General features: G+C 58.3%; 3 protein-coding genes across 6 annotated transcripts; 2 read left to right on the forward strand and 1 right to left on the reverse strand.

The window, feature by feature from the left end:
* The first annotated feature begins 1,210 nt into the window (after nucleotides 1–1,210).
* On the forward strand, nucleotides 1,211–8,335 carry CUEDC2 (CUE domain containing 2). Of its 3 annotated transcripts, none has more exons than XM_080822861.1 (9): nucleotides 1,211–1,346; nucleotides 6,220–6,306; nucleotides 6,668–6,811; nucleotides 6,906–6,967; nucleotides 7,048–7,178; nucleotides 7,263–7,445; nucleotides 7,586–7,647; nucleotides 7,729–7,789; nucleotides 7,874–8,335. In XM_080822861.1, the coding sequence occupies exons 2-9, from the start codon at nucleotides 6,233–6,235 to the stop codon at nucleotides 8,018–8,020; spliced, it is 864 nt and encodes a 287-aa protein (XP_080678987.1). In that variant the 5' UTR covers nucleotides 1,211–1,346; nucleotides 6,220–6,232; the 3' UTR covers nucleotides 8,021–8,335. The 3 variants fall into 3 exon arrangements, with proteins under 3 accessions (XP_080678987.1, XP_080678989.1, XP_080678988.1); XM_080822863.1 differs by having other exon boundaries at nucleotides 1,305–1,433; XM_080822862.1 differs by having other exon boundaries at nucleotides 1,310–1,407.
* Nucleotides 8,328–12,442, reverse strand: FBXL15 (F-box and leucine rich repeat protein 15). The gene is made up of 4 exons (XM_080822860.1): nucleotides 10,314–12,442; nucleotides 9,988–10,141; nucleotides 9,161–9,666; nucleotides 8,328–8,659 (listed from the first exon to the last, which is right to left on the reverse strand). The coding sequence occupies exons 1-4, from the start codon at nucleotides 10,364–10,366 to the stop codon at nucleotides 8,470–8,472; spliced, it is 903 nt and encodes a 300-aa protein (XP_080678986.1). The 5' UTR covers nucleotides 10,367–12,442; the 3' UTR covers nucleotides 8,328–8,469.
* Nucleotides 12,443–12,707: 265 nt separating this feature from the next.
* On the forward strand, nucleotides 12,708–27,799 carry PSD (pleckstrin and Sec7 domain containing). 2 transcript variants are annotated; one of them, XM_080822859.1, is made up of 17 exons: nucleotides 12,708–12,826; nucleotides 14,053–14,789; nucleotides 15,068–15,170; nucleotides 15,662–16,025; nucleotides 16,733–17,173; nucleotides 18,306–18,500; nucleotides 18,654–18,734; nucleotides 18,944–19,056; nucleotides 19,527–19,585; nucleotides 19,692–19,781; nucleotides 23,727–23,770; nucleotides 25,160–25,350; nucleotides 25,435–25,505; nucleotides 25,612–25,769; nucleotides 25,941–26,085; nucleotides 26,372–26,515; nucleotides 26,985–27,799. In XM_080822859.1, exons 2-17 carry the CDS (start codon nucleotides 14,136–14,138, stop codon nucleotides 27,213–27,215), a joined length of 3,084 nt encoding a protein of 1,027 aa, XP_080678985.1. In that variant the 5' UTR covers nucleotides 12,708–12,826; nucleotides 14,053–14,135; the 3' UTR covers nucleotides 27,216–27,799. The 2 variants fall into 2 exon arrangements, with proteins under 2 accessions (XP_080678985.1, XP_080678984.1); XM_080822858.1 differs by having other exon boundaries at nucleotides 12,724–14,789.
* The last annotated feature ends 18 nt before the right edge of the window (nucleotides 27,800–27,817 follow it).

Consider the following 27,817-nt stretch of genomic DNA (forward strand, 5'->3'; position numbering starts at 1 on the left):
GCCAGCCTAGCCAGAGTTCAAAGTGGCTGTCACCCCACCTCTCATTAACCCTAGCAGCGCCAGGCTGGCAGCGGCAGTGTTTTTATGGGAGACGCGACGCCAAATGTGCTCCCTTATTCCTCCCTCCCCTTTCCCCGCCCTGACTCCCCAGCAGTGAACATCTCATTCTTTGAGGCCAAAGGACCCTGGTGGGGGTAGCTGGGAACCTGCAGCAAGGGACAGAGCTTGAGAGGGAGCAGTTCTGAGGGGAGAGGAGAGGATGGGACTTTCTACCTTGGACCATGACCTCCTGAGGGCAGTGACAGTTTCTGCGTACACTTACCTTATGAGGGAACTAGCCCTGAAGGGGCTCACCCCTGCTGGCTGTGGATGGGTGGGCTAGCTCACCCTTGAAGGGAACTCTTTCCTTCATGACCCATGGCGGGATTCCTGGGAAGGGATGGCTGTGGGTTCTCCCACGGGGTAGCACCGGGAAGCTGAGGCAGCAGGAACATAAAGAAGCTAAGGCCTTGCTAGGTCTTGGAGTTCAGTTGTCCTAGCCTATATGATACATGCCAATATGTCTGCCAACATGGGCATGAAGGCCTTGAGAGTTGGCATGGCCTCTAGACTGTCCTGGATCTGGGCTAGGGTTGATACTCACCCAGAACACCCACTCCCTGCTACCTCCATCCAAACCAAGCTCCACGATCCCAAGACCCAGACCCTGTAACCACCCTAATCTTGGGGGAGACTTCGCTGTTAAGGGAAGACAAAGGGGACAGATATGGTGGGAAAGGAAGTCATCACCTAAGAGTTGACTGGGTGACGGACCTTGAACCTACACTGGACAGGAAGGGGAAAAACACAGGGATCTAGGAAGAATACCAGGTTCTGGACTTAGGGGCCACCAGATCCAATTAGGGATCCAAGTCTGGAAAGACGGCAGAGACAAGGAGAGGGGAGGAAGCTATAGGATTTGAAGGCGGAGATTTTGGGGGCAAGGAAGGCAAACGAGAAGACACTGGGTGGGGTCGAACGGTTCTCGGTGTTTCCCAGCTGACAAGAAACTAAGCGGGGATGCAGTCGGCAGTTAATACTCCACCCACTGGCGCGACCTCCACGCCTAATTCCTCCCAACCCGCAACAAAAATGGCCGCCGCGGGAGCCTGTCCAAAACCCTGAGACAAATGAGCGTAGGCGCAGAAGCCCCGCCCGGTTGTGGGCACATGCCCTTCTCAAAAATGGCTACCGCGGCGCTTCTGAAAAGGAACCGCTCTGGGCCTCGCCTTTGATCTCGTTGGTGGGGCTGGGGGATGAGAGCTGCACCGCGCGGGACAAGTCGCCGGCGGCGCCCGACGGAGCAGGTGATTTCCCCTCCGGCCCCCGGCCCAGGGCTAGGAGAGTCGCGGAGAACGCTGACCCAGGGTACCCGTCCTGTGTGTTCCCCCACGGTACTCTCTGGGGCCCATCGGCCCCCCATCTCTGATTCTCGCCGTGGCCTGTATCAAGGCACATCCCAGCTTACTCAGGCCTCCCTAGTCTTGTGTCCCCAGGGTTGCAACTGCATCCCGGTGCCCTCGGGCCCACTATTCCAGACCCTATGGGTATTCCGCTAGCTTGTTTAGGGAGCTCCTGCTTCAGGGGTGGACTATCATCTCAGTCCCACTCCCTGTGCACCCCACTATCCCCGTTCGTGCCCCGGTCTGACTTTGGGTGTCGGAATCTCTTGTAGCTCTCAGTGTCCTTGGCGCCTCTAAGACTTGACTTGGGGGTCAGGGGACAACGATGTCTTCTGGAACCTGCATTATGGGACTAGGGCCCCAGGAGCTGGGGCGAAGACCTCCGTGCTAGACCCTCAGAGTGACCACACTGCTTCCCAGGACTCCTCCCACATGGCCTTCTGCTTTCTCTCAGCCTTAAGCACCTCCCCACCCCAAGGGAACAGCGTGGTGCGCCTTCCCCCAGTCTCACTTAAATTTGTCCTGGGGAATCTGTATTGAGCATCTGGAGAGTCCAGGCTTGTGCCTGGTCCTGGGTAGCTCTCAGGCCATCTGGGAGCAGGGAGGATGGGGCACTCAGGGTTCGCTATCGGGAGAAAGTGAGTCCTGCAGAATAAGAGGCAGAGGAAAAGATGTTCTGAGTGGGGAGACCCGTGTAAGCAAAGATTCTGAGGTAGGGAGGAGGGCCAAACAGGCAGGACAGGAGGATCAGAACATCATTTACTTTATGAGGTAGTGTAGCATAATGGTTAACAGGGTTCTGGAGCCAGACTGCTTAGATGTAAATGTGCCAATAACTTACTGTGTGACCTTGGACAAGTTACTTAACCTCTCAGTGTCTCCATTTCCTTTTGGGCAAAATGGAATAGTATAATATTAGTATCTACATTTTAGGGTTATTGTGAGGATTAGGTAAGTTAATACATGTAAAGTGCATAGAATTATTATTACCATCATCAGAGATATTTAAACAGGACTTATGACAGGATGACAATCACATTTCATGGACGCTACCAACCAGGGAGCCCTGATTTGGAGCCCCAAGGAAGTAATGAAATTCTGTGGACTACATCCAGAATTTGAAAATTCTCATGAAACTCATGTCCTTACCCTGCAGAAGGCTGGCTGCTTAGGCTACAGCTTCCCTAGCTCGGGGACTGTGGAGGAGAAATATTAGAAGCAGCCTGTGGGCAGGAAAGCAATGCTGAGGAAGGCTTGAAGGATGGAGAAGGGTGAAAGAAAGAAGTGGCAAGTTTTAAAGGCTGGGTAAAGTTTGGTCAGCTCCAGAACAGGAGAGGAGAGGGTGTTGCTTTAGGAGACAAGCTAGAGCAAAAGCCTAGGGAAGGAAGACATTCTTTGGGGGCATAGTGAGGAGTTCCCCGGTAACAACCTCCTGGCCCTCAGACCTTGATTAGAAACCCGGGGGGCACCAGACACATCCCTGAGCACTTCTTCCCTAGAAACTAGACTTTCTCACTGCAGCCCTTGTCCCAGGAGAGGTTGCCAGGCAACTGACAGCAGCCAGGATTTGATGTAATCCAGGGTGGGTGTAGTAGGTCTCTTAGGCAGCTGACCTTTTGGGGGAACTGCATAATGGTATCTGGCATGTGTGGTGTGAGCTGTTTTCCTGTCCAGGGCCCATGCTAGAGTCTGGAGCAAGAGGCAGGCATTTCCCCCTCATAGGCTAGAGCTTCTTAGTCTTGCTGTCCAAAGTGACTCCCGTGATGTCACAGCAACACTGTGTTACCACTTAGGGGACCAGGGAACTGTGAGCATAGATCGAAGTTCTGCCTCAACCCTCTTGGAAGTCTTGAGATTCCCCCCATCAACTGGAATATACATGAGCGAGGTGACCTAGATTTAAATCTTTACCACAGTTCAGCCAAGTGAGTTGGGCAAATCATTAAACTCACTGAGCTGCAGTTCCTTCATTTGTAAAGCGGGGAGGAACTATTTATGGAGTGTCCCACTCCATAGGATACCGAGTGTACACTCATGAATAAGCCAGGAGTATAGTCCCTGCCCTCATGAGACAATTGGAAGAAACCTTAAACATTCCCCAGATAATTATTTTTAATTATAGCTGCAAAAGATGCTGTGAAATACGGGAAAGTGCAGTCTGCAATGAGGGTGTAAGACGGAGGGGGCCAAAGCAGTTCTCAGGGGTCAGGGGCAGCATCCCTTGAGGAAGAAGATTGTAAACTGAGACCCGACAGGTGAGAAGGCGTTAGACAAGTGAAGGGGTGGAGGTGGAAGGCTGTCCAAGCAGAGGAAACAGTTTGTGCAAAGGTTCTTGGCACGAAAGAGCTTGAAGGTTGGCAAACTGGAAGAAAGCCAGGGTGGAGGGGAGTGATCCAGGGAGGGTGTGGTACATGGGTGAGGCTGGAGAGATGTATGCAGGGGTAAGGCCCTCAACTAAAGGCCACAAAAAGAATGGGCTAATCAGAAGGGAAGGGGGACCTCATTGATAGATTTGTAGCAGGAAAAATAGGATTTTTGTACAGGTCACGCAACTGTGATCTTTGTAAAGAATAGATTTTGGGGACAATACAGTGGTAGAAGGAGGGGTTAGGAGGCTCTGGCAGTGAAGGCAAGTGGAGGAGTGGAATGGGAGGAGAGTTGGAGAGAAGCACATGTGTTGAGAGGTGTGAGAGGTGATGGTCAGTGCTTGGTGACTGGATGTGGGTAAGATGGTATCAGGATAATTCCCAGACTTGCGGCAAGAGCAGCTGGGTACGTGAATGTGCATTTACTGATGACAGCCTTGGAGGAGCAAAGGATTTGGGAGACTGTCAGTTTGGGACATGTTAAGTCACCCATGTGGAGGTGTCCAAGAGGGAGGCGTGCAAATGTGTAGCTACATGGAGGGGACTGGGCTCGAGGACTGGCATTTGGGGATTGGTGATATAGAGTTGGTTTATAAAGATGTGGGACCAGACAAGGTCTTGGGGGGAGGTGCAGAGCAAGGAGAGAGGAGGAGCGGCTGTGAGCCTGAGCTTTGCTGCCAGCAGAAGTGAGGGGAACTGAGAAAGGAGCCCCGGAAGGAATGGCTGGAGAAGGAGAATGTGATGCGTCAAAAACCAATGTCGATGCTGCTTGAAAGGGCAAATATCAGGTGCAACCAGAAAAAATAGCCTTTTCTTTCTTTTCTTTTCCTTCTTTCCTTCTTTCTCTCCCTCCCACCTCCCCTCCCTTCCTGTAGATCCTTCCTGTAGATCCAGAACAGGCAGTATTGGCAAGCTTAAATGGTTCAACCTAATTAGACCAAAACCTGAAAAAGTAACTCATGACCTTGGACTGAGCAATTCTGGTAGAGATGTTGGAGCAGAAGCCAGATGAGCTGGGGAGAGTGGATAGAAAGGAGACTAGTAAGGAAATGGAACCGACATGATTGGATTGGCTGAGTGCAACAGATCCGGTTGAGAGAGGGTGAAATCAAGGGTAATTGCCAAGTCTCAGGTTTGGCAGCTGAGTGAGCGAATGGCTGGGTCAGCCAGTGAAATAGGAGCAAGGAGAGGGGGTTACACCGATCATGAAATATTGTGAGTGTGGGGTAGGTGTAATCTGAGATACCTCTGAGTCTTCTGAGTGGGAAGACGAGCTGACATTTGGGCCTGTGGAGCCATTACCATCCATGTGTTCCTGACTCCCACATATGGACTGCTGGGAGTCAAAAGCATGTAGATGGGAATGAAATAAGTCAATGAGTATTTATTGAACATTTACTAAGTACAAGCAATTATCTCAGTGCTAGGGTTACACCAGTGAATAAGACAAAGAGCCCTGCACCTTGAAGCTTAAAGTCTATGAGGGAGGTAAGGCAATAGGCAAATAAACATAAGATAACATTAAGCTGTAGTAGATGCTGTATAGGGAATAAAGCAGGGTAAGGGACTAGGGAGTAGCAGGAATACTCCCTATTTTTGGTAGGTTAGTCAGGGAAGGTCTCTCTCAGAAGGCGACATTTGAGCAGAGCTCCAGAGGAGATGAGGGGATGAACCATGTAGATATATGGGGGAGATAGGAAAGAAGAAGCTGGGGAAGTTTGAGGACCAGCAAGGAAGCTGGTGAGGCAGGAGTGGAGTGAGTGATGAGGTTGGAAAGCCGGGCAAAGGCCAGATCTTGGAGGGCTCCGTAGGCTTTGGGATGGAGGATGGAAAGTCCTGTGTAGATAACCCCAAGCTGCTGGATTGGGCAGGAAAAGAGAATTTCTGAAAGACTTCCCCTTCCATCAGAGCCAGAAAAGCCCCTTTGTGCAGTGGGTGGGTGGCCCATTCTAGCTGGGGGAAGGCTGTGCTTGGTCCTGAGGCCTGTTCCTTGGGGGGGGCTAGACAATGGGCCCCTTGTGGTTGGACTTGAGGGCCAAGTGGCCCTCTCTATGATGGGATTCCTCAGCCAAGAGGCATGTGACCCCAAGACCTTGGCTTCTTGCCAAAGGGTCTGGGCCTGCTGCTGGGGAATGGGGTAGAGAGCTGGGGAGAGGCCGGGGGAAGGGCAAGGGAAACCACTGTGGAGGCCTTCTCCTGAGACAGGGGCGAAGGAGGTGGAGGGATGGGCAGGGAGGGGGCTGCAGCTCTGCTTGAGGGAGCGGGGGAGGGCTGCAGAGCTGGGAGCTGTGGACAGCATCAACAAATGGTTTCCACAGCAGGGCAGGAGGGAGGGGCTGGCCGCGCCTGGGCCTACTGGGTAGGGGCAGGCAGAAGAGGGCCTGACAAACCTACATCTTCTGTCCCTGCAGAAGAGGAGAGAGCATGGAGCTGGAGAGGATTGTCAGTGCAGCCCTCCTTGCCTTTGTCCAGACGCACCTCCCAGAGGCTGACCTCAGGTAGCAGCAGCTCTCCTAGAAGGATCATGCCAGGGTCAGGGTTGGAGCTGCTGGGCAGGACTCTGGGCCCTGGCCCATGGAAAGATTGGGGTGGGAAGCCCTCCGCTCTAATCCTGAGGTGCGGGAGGGCTGATTATGATCTGCTGGTATGGCCTTAATCTTAACCTGTCCCTGTCACCTTGCTGGACAGATGGGAAACCAAAGCTCTGTGGGAGGGTGGGATACTTTCTGGCTTCAAGGCTTGAAGTCTGGTTCATGGACCCAGTGAAGCCGAGGGCTCAAGTCTCAGGCTGAGGGGGAGGGGGTGTTGCTGCAAATACCCGGTGTCCTACCCAGGGCTTGTCCTGTCCCCTTCCTGCAGTGGCTTGGATGAAGTCATCTTCTCCTATGTGCTTGGGGTCCTGGAGGATCTGGGCCCCTCAGGGCCATCAGAGGAGAACTTCGATATGGAGGCCTTCACTGAGATGATGGAGGCCTATGTGCCTGGCTTTGCCCACATTCCAAGGTGGGATCTGGCTGGGGCAAAGAGGGGACAGAGGGCCGGCAGACGGTGGAGGGTGGGCAGAGTCGTCCTCTTACCACCCTCCTTGTCTTTTCAGGGGGACAATAGGGGACATGATGCAGAAGCTCTCAGGGCAGTTAAGTGGCGCCAGGAACAAAGGTGAGTTTGGGGCCTGGGATGACTTATAACCCCCATCCCCCAAATCCTGACAAACCTGATGCTCTCTCTGCTTCCTTAAGAGAACCTGCAACCACAGAGCTCTGAGGTCCAAGGACAGATGCCCGTCTCCCCAGAGCCCCTGCAGCGGCCTGAAAAGCTCAAAGAAGAGACTAGGGCTTCTCCTACAGCTTCTGGAGACACCCAGGATGAGGTACGGGTAGAAGAGGGTACTGGGAGAGAATTAGGGGCCAGGAAAGAAGGAAATACTGCTTCTTGTCAACATCTCTGCCCACAGGCAGCTGGTGCTGAGGAGGAGCTGCTTCCAGGGGTGGATGTCCTCCTGGAGGTGTTCCCTACCTGTTCAGTGGAGCAGGCCCAGTGGGTGCTGGCCAAAGCTCGGGGAGACTTGGAAGAAGCTGTGCAGATGCTTGTAGAGGGGAAGGAGGAGGGGCCTCCAGCCTGGGACGGCCCCAACCAGGTATCCTCTGCTAGACATCCCCCTCCAACCCAAATAGCCTCAGCCCCACGGTGCTGTTTTGTTAAGCCCCTGCCCCTCGCCTATCCCTGTCTGCTTCTGCTGGTGCCCTAGGCTTTAGACTGGGCTTCTCTTCTCTGCAGGACCTGCCCAGGCGCCTCAGAGGCCCCCAAAAGGATGAACTGAAGTCCTTCATCCTGCAGAAGTGAGTCTGGGCTGGGCTGGGCTAGACCCTTAGAAGGTCTTCCTGGGGTGGCAGGAGCTTCAGCTAGCCAGTTTTTGGCAGGTACATGATGGTGGATAGCGCAGAGGATCAGAAGATTCACCGGCCCATGGCTCCAAGGGAGGTGAGAGGGCTGTGGCTGCTAGAGGTGTGGAGTGGGGGGGACCGTCTCCTGGCTTCTGCTGCTCACTGTCCAGTTGCCTGACAGGCCCCAAAGAAGCTGATCCGCTACATTGACAACCAGGTAGTAAGTACCAAGGGGGAGCGATTCAAAGACGTGCGGAACCCTGAGGCCGAGGAGATGAAGGCCACATACATCAACCTCAAGCCCGCCAGAAAGTACCGCTTCCACTGAGGCATTCGCCAGACTCTGCCGGAGCCTTCTAGGCTCAGATCCCAGAGGGATGCAGGAGCCCTACACCCTCCCACAGGGCCCGCCCTAACTCCTGTCCCCCTTCTCCACCCTGCTCTATACTTCCTTGCCCCACACTGTTGACCTCCTCTTGGAGCTGCCCAAGGGCACAGTAAAGGTGGCCCCAGGAAGGTGTGAGTGCATTCTGGTCATTTCTGCTCAGCATTGGGGTGCTGGGGTACTGTGTCTGTCTGATCTCTCTCCCAACTTCATATCCCTTATCTCCAACAGGGCAGCAGCGGCAGGCAAGTGCGGGTAAAAATCTCTTTATTTGAAGCTCCAGGGTGGGGCAGGGCATCCGCCTCTAACCAGAGGCCCCCACAGTCCAGTTTCCCTACAGTTCATAGTCAGGCCCCGCCACACAGTCCAGCTGTGCCCCGTCGGCAGACAGGTCAGACCTGCAGGTTGACAAAGGGTGCAAAGCCTGCCATGTCCTGCAGCAGCACCAGCGCCTGATGCAGCGGCGGCTCCACGTCGATGTCCACGCCGCGCTTCCGCAAGCGGCTCAGGCTGGGCTCGGCCACATGGTGGCAGTGCCGCACCCGCAGCGAGCGCAGCGCCGGGCAGTACTCGGCCAGCGTCCTGGGGGAGGAGCCGGGTGAGGCTGGGGGCCAGAAGCCGCTGCGCCCACGGTGGGGGAGCCAGCAAAGCCCCTGTCTCCCTCAAACTCAGAGCATACTCTTCCCCCTCCATAAACGAGGGAGGGGGGCCTGGGTGGGGTCATACATTCAATGTCTCCAGGGAACCCGAGACTTCCTTCTGTCTCTTAAAGGGGGAAACTGCTCCTTGGCTCCGCCTAGGATGTCACGGTTTTCCCCCTAGTTGAAGAAAAGCCAGAAACCTGACTATGTGCAATCTGCCAACGTGTAAATATTGGTTCAAAAAAGTTTTTTGGTTTTTTTTTCAACTATGGGCTCTATGGTCTAGGCAATCCTAGAAACCTTTCCTGATCTGAATGGGGGTGCCGTGGTAGTAGAAAAACAGCACCACAGTTCTGCCTTGCGACAGCTACAGCCCGCCCCTAACCCGAGGCTAAGTGAGTGACTGTTCTCTTCCCAACCCACCGATCTCATGCCCAGGCACCTGACGCCGTCGCTTCCGACGCGGAGGCAGCCGGTTAGGTCGAGGTGCTCGAGTTCCGGGCAGTTCCGGGCCAACTCCTGGACCGCGGCGTCCCCCACATTGGCGTTGACTGCCAGCGAGAGGCTGCGGAGGCCCGCGCCGCGCCTCTGCGCCAAGTATACGATGGCCTCATCCTTGAGCTGACGGCAGGCGGTGAGGTCCAGCTCCTCAAGGGCCGGACAGCGGTCGGCGAGGCCGCGCAGCGCCAGGCCATCTACCCAGTCACAGTGCGCGAGCGAAAGGCGCTGCAGGCGGGGGCAGCCCTCCGCCAGCGCCCCCAGCGCGCGGCGGCTCAGTTGCCCGCAGCCGGCCAGCGCCACGCTCCGCAGCTGCGGATTCCGCGTCAGCACAGGCACCAGATCCTCGTCCGACAGCCATTCGTGACACGGCGCCAGCGCCAGCTCCTGCAGCCCCTCAGCGTCCCGCAGCAGCCGGGCCAAGGCGGCCCGCGGAATCTGCGGACCCACCTGCGGGCAGGGAGGCACCTCGACTCTCAGCCGGTCCCGGGAACGGGACGGACGCTGCCTCTCCGCCCCTGAAGAGTTCTTTCCCGTCAGCAACCCGCCCTCGGGGTTTGCCACCTGCCCTCCCAGGAGAGACCCCAAGCGCCTTCTGAGTTGAGATCCGGCCCTCGCCCTTTGAGAGTACTTCCCGCGGCGTGGATCGCTTCCCCGGCACTCTTGGAGGACCCGGAGGGTCCGCAAGGGTAGACAGACAGGCTGGGGGCTGGGCTGGAGGCGGGGCGGGGGCGGTACCCAGACGGGGCGGGGCTTTGGCCCCCGGCTCACCTGAGCGGCGTCGAAGCGGCGCAGTCCCGCCAGGTGCAGCTGTACTAGCGCCCGGAAGGCCCGGCTGACGCGCTGCAACCGGAGCAGCTGGCGTAGCGGCACCCGGCTCAGGACGTGTGGGAGCAGCACGTCTTCCCAAGGCAGGTCCAGGAGCCTGCGGGTAAAGGGGCGTTGGCGGTGGCGTCCCCGGGCCGCAGTCACCAGCGAGTCCGTCTCCGTTATGCTTCTGCGCCCCGGCTCCTAAGAGCGGCCCCCAGACCCGGCCCAGTTCAGCTCCTCTCCCCCAGGTCCTTCTTCCCTTTCCCGGCCCCTCCGGTGCTCGGTACCTGACGGCTCCGGGCTCTTGCTCCCCTCCGGACGGCTCCATCGGTGGCTCCATCGGCTGCCTATTGCGCGTGCGCAGAAAGGTCTTCTCGCTTTGGCCTTGGAGCGGCCTCGGCGAACCCGCCTCCTTGGGCTGTAGAGGCAGACCGATTCAATCGAGTGCGATCTCACTGAGGATCCTATCTAAAAGCGTTCCGGATGGATCTCGAAACTGAGGGCGAAACAGACCGGAGGTGTAACATCAGACCTCGCCTTCTCGGCTACAGGGCTTGAGAACTGAAGCTGGAGAATGCGATGGTGCAGCAGAGACTGGGTCTTTTTTCGTCTTGGGCCAGTGGCCGCCTCTGAGTGAAGTGGTGATGGGAGGAGCAGGCAAAGCCAAACGCAGAAGGGGCGGAGCCAAGACTCCAAGGTTCTGGGCCTACACTTTGCCCTCTGGTCGTGTTTAGCGACTTAGAAAAATGGGGAGAAACTATCCAGGCTTTTACTGTCTGGCACATAGTTGGTGCCCGGTAATTGTTGAGTGAATAGAATGGGTGAAGGTAGATTTTTTCTTCCTTCATCAAGCAAGCTTGCCCAAACCTCTCATTCCTGGTTAGTTGTGTCGTACAGAGCTGTTCAGCCCCTTCCACTTCCGGACGATAAGGAATGGATTTGCACCTCCAGGGGAGAGACATAGGGGGCGCTAAGAAGGATTCTCTCTCCAGCTGGGTCCCTATCTTTTCCCCAGGAGGTCTAGAGTCCTGAGAAGAATGAGTGCTCAGCTCAGCCCACCAGGAGTACCCCTTCTCGGTTGACCTGGAGATTTAGTGGTGGGGTTTGGGGCTCGACCCGCCCTGGGGCAGTGATGTCCCAGAAATTTAGGCTCAGACTTTGGGCCGCCGTCTCACCGCGTCCGCAGTTCCTGGTTCCAGGGTCCCCTCCGGGGAACCCCCGGAGCAGGAGCAGTGCTTTCCCCATCATCCATTGGTGGGGAGGGTGTGAAGGACGCTGAGGGCTACTGCTGTCGCCGAGAGCTGCCTCCTAGCAGGGCTGCACTCTCCCTTCGTGCAGCCGCTTCATCTCCCTCTGCATAACGAAAACTGCTTCCCATCCATTATTTCATCAGGGCTTCGGGCACTTCTGCAAGGTGAGCAGCTCTGTGCTGTTACTCCATTTTAAAGATGGAACCGAGGCCCTGGAGGGGACGCGCCTTGTCCAGGGTCAAGCAAGTCGCGATGGAGAATTCAGGCATCCTGGTTTTCCCAGAATCCCTTCAACCCTCTCCCACCCCCCAATGCAGCAAGAAGGGAGAAGCCAGCAGCGGGGAAGGACCAAAGAGGGTTAACTTGGGTGAGGGACTTGCTTCCTCTTCCTTAGTCTGCTTAGGGAGGGGGTAGATGGGAGGACCGACCTCCGCTAAGGTTGAGCCTTGTAGGCGCGCACCACCTCGGGACGCGCGCCTCCTCCTCCTCCCTGCTTTGTTCGCGCCTCTGCGCCTGCGCAGTGCGACAAATCTGGCGCTGTCCCCTTCAGCACCACGCGGAGCCCGCGCCGCCCCTCCCCGCGGTGAGCCCCGCGCGCCCCCGTCGCGCACGTCCTCGCGCCCCTTGACTGCCCGAACAGACCCCTTCTTCCTTCAGAGGTCATCACCCGCATGCCCTGGCGTTCCCAAGGAGAGCAGTTGCCATAGTAACTCTGGCAGTGCTTTCCTAAAATAGCTGGGCCCCCTTCTACCTTGGCCAAGGGCACAAGGGTTGCCTGCTCCCCACTTCCTCCACTCCCAGCATCATCCCGTCTAACCTTTTACCCTCAGATAGGCAGGACACCTAACTCAGGCAGCAAGGAAGTTCTTTCTAAAGTCTGACTAACATCCCTCCTGCTGCATCCTGGGCGAGTGGTCAGGGTTGGGTCTCCTGGGTCCGAAACGCAAAACCCCTTAGGGCTTGAGGCAGTGTTTCCTAGATCTCTCTTCCTTAAGTTGACGGTCTCCTGGATTTAGGGGGCGGGTCCGGTCTACACCCATACTGGTGTGCTTGGCGCGGCCGCGTGCTCGTGGGGGCGGGAGCGCGTGTGGCATGTAACAGGTCATGTGGCAACCTCCTAGGGACACGCGTGGGGTCTGGAGCGGGACACGCGAGTGCAGCTGGGTCTGGCGTGTGGCTCAGGGGGCGGTGGAGGAAAGGGACCAAGACACGATTGGGGTGGGGCACGTGAGGGTCTTGGGAACAGAACCGGGGGTTCCATACATCCTCCCCCTCGTCAGGGGCGGGTCTCAGGTTGGCGGGAGAGCCCAGCGGGGACCTAGCGTCGAGAAGGGGGGCCTGCCTCCGGGGCTCAGGGCCCCGGGAAAGGGCGGGGGGGTGGGTGGGGGGATTAGCTCTGCCTGAGCAGCGCGTAGGGGGGAGGGGGAGGGACTGAGAGGCAGGCGGGCCTGGAGCAAGCGGGAGCAAGCGGGAGCCGCGCTGCCTTCACAGCTGAGCTGGGCCCAGCCTCTTCCCCGCCTCTCCTCGGCCCCAGCTCCCGGCGAGCAGCGGTGAGTACTGAGGCAGCTCCAGTCGGAGCTGCACTGGGATGCCCTGGGCCCACACTGAGCTTCAGAAACCTGTCTGACAGGGTTGCTGCTCCTGACCTCTGCCCCTACCCTGCATTGCCACCAGAGGCCCCTTTTCCCCTTTAAGGGCTGGACAAGATCTGTCATTCCCTTAAGAGGGAAGGAGGGACAGGGTCTGGCGCAGCCTTCCCACCCAGAGACAGGTGACAGAGACAGGTGGGGGTTGGGGGAGAGGGTGTGTGTTCTTGCTTAAGTATGTGTGTGAGGGTGCATCTGTATTTGTGTGTGATTGTGACCAGTAGGTCTCAGTGTCTAATGTGCCTGTGTCTGCGTGCTTTGGAAAATGAGGCCCTGTGTGTATATTTGGGTATCTCTTTGTGTGTTCTTGTTTAATGACAGTGTGTGTAAGTGTGTAAAATAAGCATGTGCCTTTCCATTACACGCATATTTGTTATGACTGTGAGTGTATGAGGGTGTGTCTTTGGGTGTGTATGTATGTGTGCCTGGGTCTGTGTGTGCAGGAGGTATTGCCTATGAATATAAATATGTTTAAGTGTGTACTGACATTATTTGTCTGTGTGTGTGTGTGTGTGTGTGTGTACCTGTATGAAGAACAAGGATGTCCCTTTCCCATTCAGTATTAGGAGTAGGGGCCTTAGTTCTTCCCTTCACCATATGCCTCTTAGCCCCTCATAGTCCCTATATAACACCCCTCCCCATCTTCCTGGCTTTCCTTGTAAGAGTCCTGAGTTCTCTCTCAGTGAGGGGCCTCTGTAAGAGAGACTGTGAGGACCCAAGGCTGTAAGATGGTTATGACTGGCTGACACTCCTCATCCAGAGGGTGGGGTACCAGCCTTCCCCCTCCTCTACCAGAAGTAGCTCCAACATGCCACAGGGACTCTGAGCTCACTCAACTTCTGAAATAGCTTCCTTTCTATTCCCAGGGTGATGCTCAGGGCCCTCAGACAGAAGGAAAGGAGTCAGGGGCCTATTGGGGATACAATTCTTTTTTCCTCAGGCCTCCATGGAAGTAGCCCAAGTAGGAGGCCTGATCACTTCTAGGGGTGGGATCAATAATACCATATTCCCAGGACGGGCTAGGCCCCTGGCTCTCAGATGGCCCATCCCGCTTTCCCCTCCCTGTCTCTGCTCTCCTGCCCATCCACCTTCCTTGCAGCTCACCCCTGCTCCCCCTTCCTCTCTTGCAGGCCTGTCCGAAGAGCATGCTGCCCCCTCACTCCCCGCCTGGCCTCGCCATCCCTGCCCCCCCAGCCTGACCCCCGGCCCCAGCATGGCCCAGGGTGCCATGCGCTTCTGCTCGGAGGGCGACTGTGCCATCTCCCCACCACGATGCCCACGCCGCTGGCTCCCCGAAGGCCCAGTGCCACAAAGCCCCCCAGCCAGCATGTATGGCAGCACGGGCTCCCTGCTACGGCGGGTGGCAGGTCCAGGTCCCCGGGGCCGGGAACTGGGACGTGTGACAGCACCCTGTACACCCCTGCGTGGCCCTCCCTCCCCCCGTGTTGCTCCCTCACCCTGGGCACCCTCTTCACCCACTGGGCAGCCCCCACCGGGGGCGCGGAGCTCTGTGGTCATATTCCGCTTTGTGGAGAAGGCCAGCGTGAGGCCACTAAATGGGCTACCGGCTCCTGGAGGCTTGAGTCGGAGCTGGGACCTGGGTGGGGTCTCTCCTCCCAGGCCCACCCCAGCCCTTGGGCCTGGCTCCAACCGGAAGTTGCGGCTAGAGGCCTCCACATCAGACCCACTCCCTGCCGGAGGAGGCTCAGCTCTGCCTGGCGGCCAGGGTCTTATCCATGGGCCACCAGCCCAACCTCAGGTTGGGGCAGATGGCCTTTACTCCTCTCTCCCCAATGGGCTGGGGGGACCCTCTGAGCACCTGGCCAAGCTATTTCTAGGACCTGCTGACACTGGACTCCTGAACCAGGTATGTGACCTCCTTTGTACTCCCTGGAACCCCAGGGACTCAGCGAAGGGGCAAGGCTTGGCCCCTTGGCAGTTTGGGGGCCCACCAGCTGTTCACTCGGAATTCTTCCATCTGTCCTAAATCAGTCTCTTTCTTGCCCTCCATGTTTGTCCCTGTGCCTCGGCACCTCTTTATGTGTCCCTGTGTGTTTTTCTTTCTGTGCTTCTGTCCTGTGTTCTTGTGTCTTGGTCATGTGGCTTTATCGGGTGGTCGTGTCTATCTCTTCCTCCTTGGCTTAGGGAGACGCCTGGTCCTCCCCCCGGGAAGTCTCCTCTCATGCCCAGAAAATTGCTCGAGCCAAATGGGAATTCTTCTATGGCTCCCTGGACCCCTCAGGCTCAGGTAAGATCCCGGATAAGACGAGGGGAACCGGGCAGGGCCCTCTCCACAGCAGCGGAGGCGTGGTGGGGAGCCTTCCTTTAAACCTCCTCCCAGTCCTTTCCTGGGCTCAGGAGTTGGCTAATGCCTCTCCAGGCCTCCAACTTTCCATCTGTGTTATGAGGGAGGGTCTGGGGATCCTGACTGGGTTGGGCCCCTGGAGGAAGCTAGATTGTGGAGAGAAGGGATGGCAGGATATCAAGGGTCATTCCATGAAGTAGGAAAGAAGCTGCTCTCCCTCAGGCCTCTCAAAGTTATTTGACAAGAACTTGATTTGAAATGAGCTTCGCTGGCACCAGGAACAGCTGAGTTTGTAGCAGGAAGAATGGTGGCTAGGTAGTGAAAGAACTTCCTGCCGATATGAGGCGGCGGGAAAGAGCTCCTTCCTAGACCAGAATCTAGACAGGGAGTTGACCAGGATACCCTCTTGACCAGGATGCCTATGTATACTGCAGGTGCTAAGCCCCCAGAGCAGGCCCCCCCATCTCCACTTGGGGTGGGCTCCGGGCAGGGCTCTGGGGTGGCTGTGGGGCGAGCAGCCAAGTACTCCGAGACAGACCTGGACACAGTGCCCCTGAGGTGCTACCGCGAGACGGACATCGATGAGGTGCTGGCTGAGCGGGAGGAGGCTGACTCGGCCATCGAGAGTCAGCCTAGCTCCGAGGGCCCACACAGCACTGCCCGCCCACCTGCCCCACGTCCCAGTCCATGCCTTGGCCCTTGTCCCAGCCTGGGCAGTGGAAATGAGGACGACGAGGATGAGGCAGGTGGGGAAGAGGAAGTGGACGACGAGGTGTTTGAGGCCTCAGAGGGGGCCCGGTGAGTGTGGGAGTGGGAAAGGGACATGTCTTGCTCCTCAGAGCTGGCCCAGGGGCAGAGCTGGGATCAGAGGGACTAGAATGGAGATGAGGGTGGGCCTGGGAGGGTCAGGGCCAAGCTAGTAGCAGGAGATTCTCAACAGAGGCCCCAGGCCTGCCAGAATGCCGGGGATGTGGTGGGTGGGTGTGTGTTGGCAAGAGCCCATAGGGTAGGGAGCAGCCAGGACAGAGGAGGAAGAACAAGAGGTAGAGAGGTCAGGGGCCAGAATCAAGCCTGGGGGTGTGGGAGCATCAATACGGATCCTAGATCCTGGCAGGAGAGTGGGGAGTGTGGGGGCTTTCCTCTCTGTCTCACACCCAATGCAGCTTGGAGCCTCGTCTTCTTCTCCTAAGATGTTGCCAGAAATAGAAATGGGATGGCAGGAGGGGAGAGGATCAGGGAGAAGGAGGAGAAAGGGAGATTAGCAGGGGGGGAGAGAAGGAAGGGATTGGGTGCTGGGGACGGGTAAGGCTGGGGTGCCTCGGGGGCACGGAGTAGCTTGGTAAACCCGTAGTGGGGATTCCCTAACCAGGTGGCTTTTTTAGAGGGCTGGGGGCCTGTGAAAAGGAGGTGATAATCCCCTTCACAGAGTCGTATGAGAATTCAATGAATGCCACCCAAGAGCTGTCCTTTTGGCGGCTGATCAGAGACTCTCCCTGCCCCTGCAGGCCAGGCACCCTGATGCCTCATCCTGGGCCTCTCAAGTCGCCTGTGCCCTTTCTACCCGGGACCAGCCCCTCGGCTGATGGGCCTGACTCTTTCAGTTGCGTGTTTGAAGCCATCTTGGAGTCACACCGAGCCAAGGGCACCTCCTACACCAGCCTTGCCTCGCTGGAGGCCCTGGCCTCACCGGGCCCAACCCAGAGCCCCTTCTTCACCTTTGAGCTGCCTCCCCAGCCCCCTGCCCCCCGGCCTGACCTGCCTGCTCCCGCCCCACTTGCACCTCTTGAGCCAGATTCTGGTACCAGCTCCGCCGCCGATGGGCCTTGGACACAGAGAGGGGAGGAAGAGGAGGCAGAGGCTGGAGCCAAGCAGGCCCCAGGGAGGGACCCTGCTAGTCCCTGCCGCTCAGAGGACAGCTTTGGGCTGGGGGCAGCACCCCTGGGCAGGTGAGTGATTCCTTTGGTTCGTCAGAGCTGAGCTGCTCCAAGGGAAAGAGCCTGAGAGTGCAAAGATGTAGTTTAGGTTCTTGACCCCTGATAGAGTAGCAAGGGGATGCAGACGTCTGTTTTTCCATTTGAAGGACTACTTCCAAGGGAGGGGCTACCTTGGTCTCAGATACAGTGACTTGAAAAACCATGATTCAGAATTGAAGAGTCCCCAGAGAACATCCTCCTTTCTTTCTAGGAAGGCCCTTCCTTCCCCAGGTGGAGCCTCTAACAGGCTTGAAATTCTTGTGACCTTACCCCACCCAGCCTGCAGGCTTCTCACAAAGGCTTCCCCTCCCCTGTCGCCTTCCCTCTCCAGTCGGGAGCCTCTCACCCTTCTCTGGGAAGTCCTTTCACCAGTCTAACCTTTCTGCTCTCCCTCTGCCAGCTACCCTCTCAGCCACGGAAGCCATGGCAACAGGAGGGGGTGGCCAGGGAGACAGGGTTGCCTAGCAACCAGGAGTTTCCGGCCTCTGTCTCTGGGGTGACAGGTGGCTTTGCTAGTAGAGCAGCTGGGATGGCGGGAAGGGAAGGGGAGGAGGAGATGGGATGAATGGGGTGCACGTTGACCCCCATTCCCCTCTACACCAGAGCCTCTTTGTGGGTAGAAGAGAAGAACCAAGGAGGAGGCTCCTCTGCCGTTTGAGAGGGCAGAAGAAAAAAGACGTAGGAGTGGGAAGGTGTCCCTGCTGCCCTCAAATCCTTGTTTGACCCTCCACTGTTCCTGTCTGTATCCCACCTTTGCCCATATCCTCAGAGATAGAGGACTATGTTCTCAGTAGAGCGAAAGTGGAGACGGGAAATCTGTGCCTAACAGCGAACTCCATAGGGAGCTTTGGAGAAGCAGACAAAATTCCCACAGCAGAAGGATGAATAGGAGTTAAATTTGATGTAGGACTTCTACAGAGAGATGGTAAAGGTGGAATCAGCTGATAGAGGGAACCTGTACAGTGTCCTTCTCCGGAGGAAAGAAAACTGCCTTCCCCAAGTCTCCAACTGCCCCTCTCTGCCTTCCGGGTTTGGAGGCAGAGAAAGGATCTGAATGGCCCCAGAGGGACTGCCCCACCCCTGAGCTGGTGTTCTACCTCGGCAGTGAGCCACCGCTGAGCCAGCTGGTATCTGACTCGGACTCAGAGCTGGACAGCACGGAGCGGCTGGCCCTGGGAAGCACAGACACCTTGTCCAATGGGCAAAAAGCAGACCTGGAGGCCGCGCAGCGCCTAGCTAAGAGGCTGTACCGACTAGACGGCTTCAGGAAGGCTGACGTGGCCCGGCACCTGGGCAAGAAGTAAAGTCACTGGTTGGGAGTGAGCATGGGGCAGGGGGGAGTGCAGCACCTCCTCATCCTTTCTATCTAATGGCCCCAGGTCTGTAGGTAACCCCACCTGGCCCCTTGACCCTTTCCCTTGAGACTCCACCTGTCTATCTGCCCTGCCCACAGCAATGACTTCAGCAAACTTGTGGCTGGCGAGTACCTCAAGTTCTTTGTCTTCACGGGCATGACTCTGGACCAAGCTCTCAGGTGGGTGTTAAGCCTTTTGAGGGCAGCTCCCCACTCTCCAGGCCTGGTGTGCAGGGCCTCCATTGTACCTCCTCTGAGCCCCTGGGCCTCTCTTCCAAATTGCCCTGATGTCATCCTTCCCAGGCTGGCTGGGCATGGCCAAAAGATGGGGCTGCCTGATTAGGGGACCTTGGGTAGGGGTGACATGCTCCCTCTTCCCCCCTCCCCAGGGTGTTTCTGAAGGAGCTGGCATTAATGGGTGAGACCCAAGAACGGGAGCGCGTGCTGGCCCACTTCTCCCAGAGATACTTCCAGTGCAATCCTGGAGCCCTGTCCTCAGAGGGTGAGGAAGGCAGAGGGCAGGGCTCTCCCAGAGGGTCACCAAGGCAGATGGGCACAGTGTGTGTGTGTAGGAGCATGAGCGTGTGTATGTTGGAGTGAATGCATGCACAAGCTTGCAGGCACGTGAGGATGCGTGTGTGCAGTGGTGATGTGGCTTCATGAATGTGGAACTGTCCACATACAATGTGATTTGGCGGCACTGGGCAGCATAACGCTGAGGGGTCCCACTGGCTCGTGCGCCCTGCACACTCGCAGAGGCATGGGGGTGCTGGGGAGAAGGTCCCTTCTAGGGAATCTGCTGGAGAAGAAAGGGCTTTGGCAGGAGGAGGTGGGGTTCACTGTGGGGTTCAGGGTTTACAAAAGTGTGATTATGGGCCAAAGAGGGTAGGAGATAAACTGGAAGGCTGGGGAAGATAGCTGTGGGAAGGATCCGTGGGAAGTGGCTGAGGCTAAATGTCGACTCTCCCGTAGACGGTGCGCACACGCTGACCTGCGCCCTCATGCTACTCAACACCGATCTTCACGGCCATGTGAGTGGGGGGCTAGCGGCAGGGAGCCCAGAAAACAGACCGCGTCCAGAGACTTCAAGGTCTGGGGCCCACGGTCCCCCTCACAGGCCTCTATGCCCTCACTTAGAACATTGGGAAGCGCATGACCTGCGGAGACTTCATCGGAAACCTGGAGGGCCTCAATGAAGGCGGAGACTTCCCCAGGGAGCTGCTCAAGGTGGGGGGAGGGGCGGGGGGGGGGGAGACACAAAGAGGGATGGGACAGGGTAGAGGTTGCTGGAGGGAGGGATGGGGACCTGTCAGCGTGGAGGGTGATGAGGTGAGGGGCTTGCCGGCCCCCAGCTCCTGCTGCTGAAGCCTGGGCTTTCCCGTGACTCAGCTTGGGGACTGCCCCCTCCCCCAACCCCCACACGGCAGGCTCCCCCGGAACATGCGCGCTTGCGTGCAGTCTTGGCCGTTCGCAGCGGGGGAGGGGAGAGAGCTCTTGAAAACCCGTGATGAGGCGGCCTGGGACCGTGCATTTTCCATAGGTTCCCCTCCTCCAGGGTTCACTGAGCATGGGAGGGGTCTCAGCATGGGAATGGGGACACACAGGTTCACTGTTTCCCTCCTCCCCCTTCACCCCTTGCCCCAGGATATATGGCCACAAAGGCCCAGTCAGGTACTGCTGTGCTGGAGGGAGCTGGAGATAGAGGGCCCAAGAGGTTGACAAAGGCTTTTCCAAGGTCTCAGAGCCAGTTATATTCACGCTGGGACTAAACATTTCTTTTCTGACTCCCTCGTCGCTAGCCCCTGCTCCTACATGCCAGCCCTTGAGGGATTTAGCCCCACAGGGACTGGTATGCATGGGAGGAGGAGAGGGTGTCCTGGCCGGCCCTGCACGTTCACTCCTTTCCCTGATCCGTTGGTTTCATGAAGGGAGGCCTGGACTCATTTAAAACCTCTAGGGTTGGCAAATGGGTCTCTGGGCCATCACATACATGTGACTGCACAGGAGTGTCCTTGGGTCCGTCTGTGAGCTTGGGGTGTGCTGGGCTTCTGAATTTGGGAATGTGTCCAAGTGGGGGGCGTTCATTGTGAGTTTGGAGTGTCAAAAGAGTTGGGGTGTATGCTTGGGTTGCATAAATATTCATATGTATATATACATACATATACATGCTTTAGGGAGTTGGCAAATCAGGCGGTTTGGCTTGGGGTATGTGCTTTAACGGCCTACGATTTAGAGTGTGTTGGTGTGGGGCTGTACATTGTGTGTTTCCGTATATTAGGTTGTATATCTACAGATTGGCTCTCTGATTTATGACATGAATCCGTGAGCAGGGATTGTTTAGTTTGTTTTTTAAAGGTTTTACTTATTTATTTGACAAGGGCAGGGGACATGGGCGCGGGGAGAAGCAGGCTCCCCGCTGAGCAGGGAGCCCTGATGTGGGGCTCTGGGGGTCGATCCCCACGTCCTGAGATCAGGACCAAAGCCAAAGGCAGCGGCTTAACAGACCGAGCCACCCAGGTGCTCGCATGAGCAGGAGTTGTAGGAGTTAAAGACTAAATTCTGATGTGTGCATCTGAATTTGCAGTGTCTGTGAATTGGGGGTGAGTGTGGATTGGTGATTTGGCTAGTTGGAGTGTATGTCTGTAAACTGGAGTGTGTGTACGTGAGCTGGGGTGTAGCCTCGGGCGTTAGAGCTGTCTTTGGTTGGGTGAGTTGGTTGAGACGGCTGCAATTCCATGGCTGCCTCCATTCCGCACCGCCCCTGCTGCGTGGCCTGTCCTGGCTCGGGGCAGGCAGAAGGGGCCCACGGAACGCGTTCCAACCTCCTCCGTCCCTGGTACCCCTACCCTGACGAGCCCGGAGGTAGCTGCAGACCCTTTACAGCGTCAGCCCACCTTCGTAGACGCAGGCTCGGGGGCGCCCGGGGACTCCCGGCGCCCTCTCCACCGCCCGCGGCGCCGCGCACCTCCCGTCACCGGCCCCGGCGGGCCCCTGAGGCCCCGCCCCCATGGCGGCGGCGCGCCGCGGGCCCCTGCGCGGTCGGACGCCTCCATTTTGCGCCGTCCCCGCCCCCAGCCCTCGCCCTCCCTCCCCGTCGGCGGCCCCCTCCCGCTCGCGCCGAGCCGCAGAGCCGACAGCGCCGCCGCCGCCGTGCGCTCCGTGCGTCGGTGGGAGCCGGGCCGGGCTCGGACCGGGCCGGGCCGCTCGCGCCGGCTGTCGGGGGAGCCGTCCGCGGGCCCTCCGGGCCGTCCGGGCCGAGGGCGGGCGGGGGCATGGCCGGGGGCCGCGGCGCGCCGGCCGGGCCAGCATGATCGGCGTCAACAGCATCCACAGCAGCGCTGGGCGGCTGCGCTCGCGCTCGCTGTGCTCCGTGCGCTACGGGCGCACCCACCGCGGCGCGGAGACCCTGTGCTACGGCTGGCCGCAGCGCTCGCGCAGTCTCAAGCCCGTGCTCTACACCGACCTGGTGGTCAGCCGCCTGCAGAGCCGCAAGAAGAAGAAGGCGGTGAGGGCGTTGGGGCCACGGCCCACGCCAGGCTGGGGGGAGCGGCCGAGGGGGTTGTTGGAGGGCGGCGTGGCTGAGGGGGCGGTGTGAGGGAGGCACCGGAAGGGGCACGAGCCGAGGTGGCATCGGATGGACTGGGGGGCTGAGCCTAGCGGGGACAGAGCCCATGGGTAGCCAGGAGTGGGCATGGACTGGAGGGGGAAGGGCAGAGACGGGCGGATTTAGGTGGGCATCTCAAACCAAAGGGTCTTTGGGTCTTCTGGCTGGGAGCATGACGTGGGGCTCACCAGCAGGATTTAGGACTTTGGAAGGAAGTCGTGGTTGTGGGTCAAAGGGGGTCCTCTCAGGGGCCGGGGATGAACTGGAGGACTGGAGACAGGTTGGATCTGGGTGGCCACTTCAACCTCCTGGCCCAGAGTTGGAGAGTCGGGGTTTAGTGTCGGGGCTTGGTCAGGCTTGGGCTGGGGGCGTGCTGGAAGGGCTGTGTGTGCATAAAGCTGGGTTGTTCTGTGTAGGGGGTGGAGGTTGTGGGATGTACCCACCCTGAACAGGAGGTGCACAGGTAGGCTGCTGGGCTAGCCTTGTGGCTGAGTGTGACAGTGGGCAGGGAGAGAGCCAGTGACTATGGTATGTTGGTGGTGGGGTGGGGGGCTGTGTCCCATCACAGGGAAGGCACCGACGTCACTACTGCACCCAGATCACGCAGGCAGCATCACACGCCACACGCTTAGCCCAACACGCACATGCTGGAGACACACCCACTCACAGACAGGCTGGTGGAGTCGCCCCCACAGTGGGAGGTGCTGCAGTGGACCCATGCTGCAGGCCACTCCCAAGAAGAGGGGTCCCCTCTGTAACTCCTGGAGCCCATTCTCTACCCTACCACCCCAAGACCCCCACAGTGCCCCAATGACAGCTGTACAGAGGAGAAGTGACTGGTTCAGGAGTTGACAGGGAGCTTGGGGTGTGCAGGGCTTGGAAGCTGTAACTTCTGCCTTTTAGTGTTCAGTCCACAGTAACAAGAAGGATGTGAGTGGGGAGGGGGCTCATTCACCCTGGCATTAGACTTGCTGGGGCTGTCTGGGTTGGAGGAAGTGCTCAGCTTGCCCCGGGGTGAGGAGCCGTGAGAATGTATTCTCTGATAGCTAGAGAGGGAAGTGATGGGGTGAATCCCTGTTGGTGGGCCTCAGTTTCCCCATATGTTCTGTGTGGGTTTATCCTATGGAAATGGGCCAAGGCACATGATTGGGGGAAGGAGAGTTTCTTGGGATGCTCTTGTCTATTCCTTCCAGCACTGTGCTTCTCCCACCCAGGATCTGGGCGGGATGACCCCTCACAGTATCAAGAGCAAAGATAATAACAGCAGCTGCCATTTACTGTGCCGTGTGCCTGGGTGCCTTGTGCCGACTGCCTGCTCTCCATTACACACCTGTTACTACGTTTGTTCTCCCCCATGGATACTTGCCCAGAGTCCTGCATCGAAAGTGACATAGTACTGTGTCCTAATACTCTGTTTTCAGAGCCTCTGTTCTTGGTCATCACACCCTGGTCCCTGTTGTCTCCTACCCTGACTTAGGAGAGCGGGCTCTGAGCTCTGGCATTGGGATACATGGTTTACCTCCCCCATGAGTGACCCATACCTGCCTGATTTGTTCCTCCCTTCCCAGGCCTTGTACAGCTCCATCAAGAATGAAAAGCTGCAGTGGGCCATGTGAGTCCTGGGGCTGTGTGGTGAGGGAGCTGGAGGGTGGGGAAGGAGCTTCCCGGAGAGGAGTGCTGAGGCAGGCCCTGGGAGTCCAGGCTGGGTGTGGGGCAGGGGAGGCAGGTGAGGCCATGAGAGGCACTGAGGCAGCCTCACTGCCTTGTTTGGAGATGACCGCCTGGACTTGGGGATCTGTGTCTTTTCTTCAGCTGGGTTGTTATGACAAGCTAGGCTGGGGTGGGTGGCCACTGTCAGTGGGCCTGGGAGGAGGAGTGCTGAAACAAAAAAGGAAGGTCCCTTGGCAAGCCAAGTGGGAAAGCATAAGTCTCTAGAGGTAGAGCCCCCTCTCGGGTCCTAGGGAATGCAGAGTGTCCTAGAACAAGGGACCACACTGTCTACTCTTGGCAGCCTCAGTGGAAAGAAACTCAGAGTAAGTCTTAGAGGAGTCCAGACTAAGGGAAGAGGTCCAGATTTAGCCTCAGGGCCTCCAGTCTGAGGGGGACAGCCTCATATAAGCATCCAGTGGATCACTCATACTTGCTGCTGTCTGCGGAGAGGCCAGTCATGGGAGCTCCCAGTCCACAGGAGAGATGACCTTGGAGGAGGCAGAGCTCAGGACTGGGGTGCAGACTGGAGCTTGGGGCAAGCCTTGAAGGAGGGGAAGCATTTCGGGAGAGGGAAGTTGACATTTGGGAGGCAAATACGTGGTGGCTGAAATGAGTGTGGGCTGTGGGGTGGGGAGACCAAAAGAAGGCAGGCCTGGCTGGCTGGAGAGTGTTAGGAGGAAAAGGCAGCGTTGGCGGGGTTGGAGCATGGGCTCTTTGTGGGAGGCAGTAGGGAGCTACTGCAGGTTTTTCATCAGCAGAGTGACAGGGTAGAACTCGATTCTTTAGATGATATCTAGCAAGGCCTGCTGACCAAGAGGTACTAGGTGACCACTAGGAAGCTACTTCTGCCACCATTTAGCCAACAAACTATGAGCAAAGCATGCCGCTAGGTGTGGTTGAGACCACTGCGTCAGAGGTGCGTCTGCCCTAGTGGAGAAGGGGGTGAGGGTTGGTGTGTGTGTGCATGTGCAGAAACAGAAAGGATGGGGACGAAGGAACAGTCATGGCCCTACCCCTGGGAGCTCTAACCTAAGTGAGAAGATACGCTACTTGGAGGAATCCTCATCTGAGCAGGGGGGCACAGCTACCCCCGGGGAGATCTGATCTGAGGTGGGAGACAAGGCTCCGGGGAGCCTCGGGTTGAGGGTAGCCACAGCCTGTGAGGGGGGGCCATTCCCCTACTCCCTCCACAGACAAGGGGACGCTTTCCTGGGGAGGGGGCAGAGGCTAGGACTGAGGGGGGGGGTTGTGGCTGCAAGGCCAGCCCCCTTTGAGGTGATCACACCTGCAGAGACGAGGAGGAGCTGAGACGCTCTCTGTCTGAGTTGGCCGACCCCAACCCCAAGGTCATCAAGAGGGTCAGCGGGGGCAGTGGCAGCGGCTCCAGCCCTTTCCTGGACCTGACTCCTGAGCCCGGGGCTGCAGTCTACAAGCATGGGGCCCTGGTGCGAAAGGTGCACGCAGACCCTGACTGCAGGAAGAGTACGTGGCTGGGTGGGGCGGGTCTGGGGGATGGAGGGGAGGAGGCCTGTCTCAGGCCCCCTGACCGGTCTTCCTTTCCCCCAGCACCTCGGGGCAAGCGGGGCTGGAAGAGCTTCCATGGAATCCTCAAGGGCATGATCCTCTACCTGCAGAAGGTGCGGGGCCAGCCCAAGGGGTTGGGGCTGAGGTGGCTGGGGAGTGTGGGTGGGCTGGGCCAGGCTGGGTGGGACCATGGCCAGGACAAGACGGGCACCCCCGCAGGAGGAGTACCAGCCCGGGAAGGCCCTATCAGAGGCAGAGCTAAAGAATGCCATCAGCATCCACCATGCACTGGCCACGCGTGCCAGCGACTACAGCAAGAGGCCCCACGTCTTCTACCTGCGCACAGCAGACTGGCGGGTCTTCCTCTTTCAGGCCCCGTGAGTGCTCTCCTCCTGCCCATCCCAGCCCCTCTGTCCCACTCCCACCTTGTTCCCCTCCCTTGTCCCTGGATTGCCTCACTTCTTCCCAGGCCACACCCTGAGCCAGGACAGGCATCCCGGGACACAAGTCCTGGGCCCAGGTCCTAAGTGGCCGTGTTGTCTCCGCAGGAGCCTGGAGCAGATGCAGTCCTGGGTCACTCGCATCAATGTGGTGGCTGCCATGTTCTCTGCACCTCCCTTCCCGGCTGCTGTCAGCTCCCAGAGGAAGTTCAGCCGCCCTCTGCTGCCCAGTGCTGCCACCCGCCTCTCCCAGGTACCCCCAGCTCCATCCACCCAAGTCCCAGTGGGATGGAGTGGGGCAGGCCCAGCCGACTGCACTCAGGGCTGCCATAGGCAATTACATAGATGTCCACCACACCGGGACACTGGCCATGGGGGGTGAGTGAAGGCTGGAATCCAGTCTCTATTCCACTTGCTTAGGTGTTAACCTAGACAACTGTGATTTGCTCATCCAAAAGATGGGGCACCTTTTTTTAAAAAACATGCACAAAGGCATTATATGTACTGGAGTGACCCTGACTACACTCTCCCGGCCCTAGGAGGAGCAGGCGCGGACCCACGAGGCCAAGCTGAAGGCCATGGCAAGTGAGTTGCGAGAGCACCGGGCTGCGCAGCTGGGCAGGAAGGCCCGGGGCAAGGAGGCGGAGGAGCAGAGGCAGAAGGAGGCCTACCTGGAGTTTGAGGTGAACCTCCCTCCCCCGGTGCCTCTGTGGCTCCTTTGTCCACCAGTGGGACCTCTCTGTTCCACATACAGGCTCAGGCTAATGGTTAAGGGCACGGGCTCTAGGACAGGGGGACCAGCTGGGTGACCTGGGGCAGGTTGTTTAACCCCTCTGGGCCTGTTTCCTCCTGTGGGCCAGGGGATGCCATTCTCTACCCACTAGGGTAATGAAGTGAGATGGGGTCTGCCAAGCGCTCAGGGGCTCACTTTCCCCAGCTCTAGTCCAGGCTCAGAAAGTATCAGCAGTTACACTACGCAGCAAGAGTGCCCGCAGAGGGTCTCCAGCTTACCAGGGGATCATGTCACAGTGGGGGCTTTGGGGCCCCAGAGGTGGACAGAAACCTGCTGTCTCCTAGCTTTTGTCTGCAGATGGGGGGTGAGATAGGCAGAGGGTGGAGAGCAGGCTCACAGTGCCTGCCCCTCTACCTCAGAAATCCCGCTATGGCACGTACGCGGCGCTGCTTCGGGTCAAGCTGAAGGCGGGCAGCGAAGAGCTGGATGCGGTGGAGGCGGCACTGGCCCAGGCCGGGAGCTCGGAGGAGACCCTCCCCCCACCTCACTCCAGTCCCTCCCCGCAGGCCAACCCCTCCAGCCAGCCCCGGGCTCAGGGTCCCGGCTCAGAGCCTCGCACAGGGGCGAGCAGTGGGCGGTGGAAGCTCTGAGCTGGGGGTAGGAGCGTGGGGGGTCAGCGCCCACTGGGCACCTGCATGACAGCCCCGCCTGAGCCCGGGCCGGCCTCGGGCCACCCGCCAGGGCCCCTCAGCCCAGGGCCCGACCGCGCCGGACGCGGTGTCCGGGGCAGGGCAGGGCTAGGGCCTGGGCCTCGGGAGCCTAGGTTAGGGGCCCCTCTGAGACCCCCATTTTGTGATAATGTTTTGCACTTTTTCGTACGGGGCGGGGGGCTGGGTTGGGAGGGGCCAGGGCCCCTTGGACTTTTGATGATTTTTTTTTTGGCGGCGGGGGGAGGCCTGACGTTTCTGCTTTCTGCTGAGACCACCCCCACCCGACACCAGCAATCCCCCTCCATCCTGGGGCCTGGCTCAGATAGAGGCCAGGAGTTGGGGCTGAGCTGGTTTTCCCTCCTTCCTCCCTGAGGCTCGCCCTCTCTCCTTCCAGAGGCGGAGGAAGGGTATCCATGCCTAAGCCCCCTACAGAGTCTGGGGACAGCATGGCCTTGCTTTCCCTCCTTCAGTGGGCCCTGCCCTTTGTACAGCCTCCCCTCCCATTAAAACTGCTCTGGACTTGCTGGCTGGGCCTCCTTCTC

The sequence above is a fragment of the Martes martes genome (genome assembly GCF_963455335.1).
Source record: "Martes martes genome assembly, chromosome: 14".
In the NCBI taxonomy this organism is placed as follows: Eukaryota; Metazoa; Chordata; class Mammalia; order Carnivora; family Mustelidae; genus Martes; species Martes martes.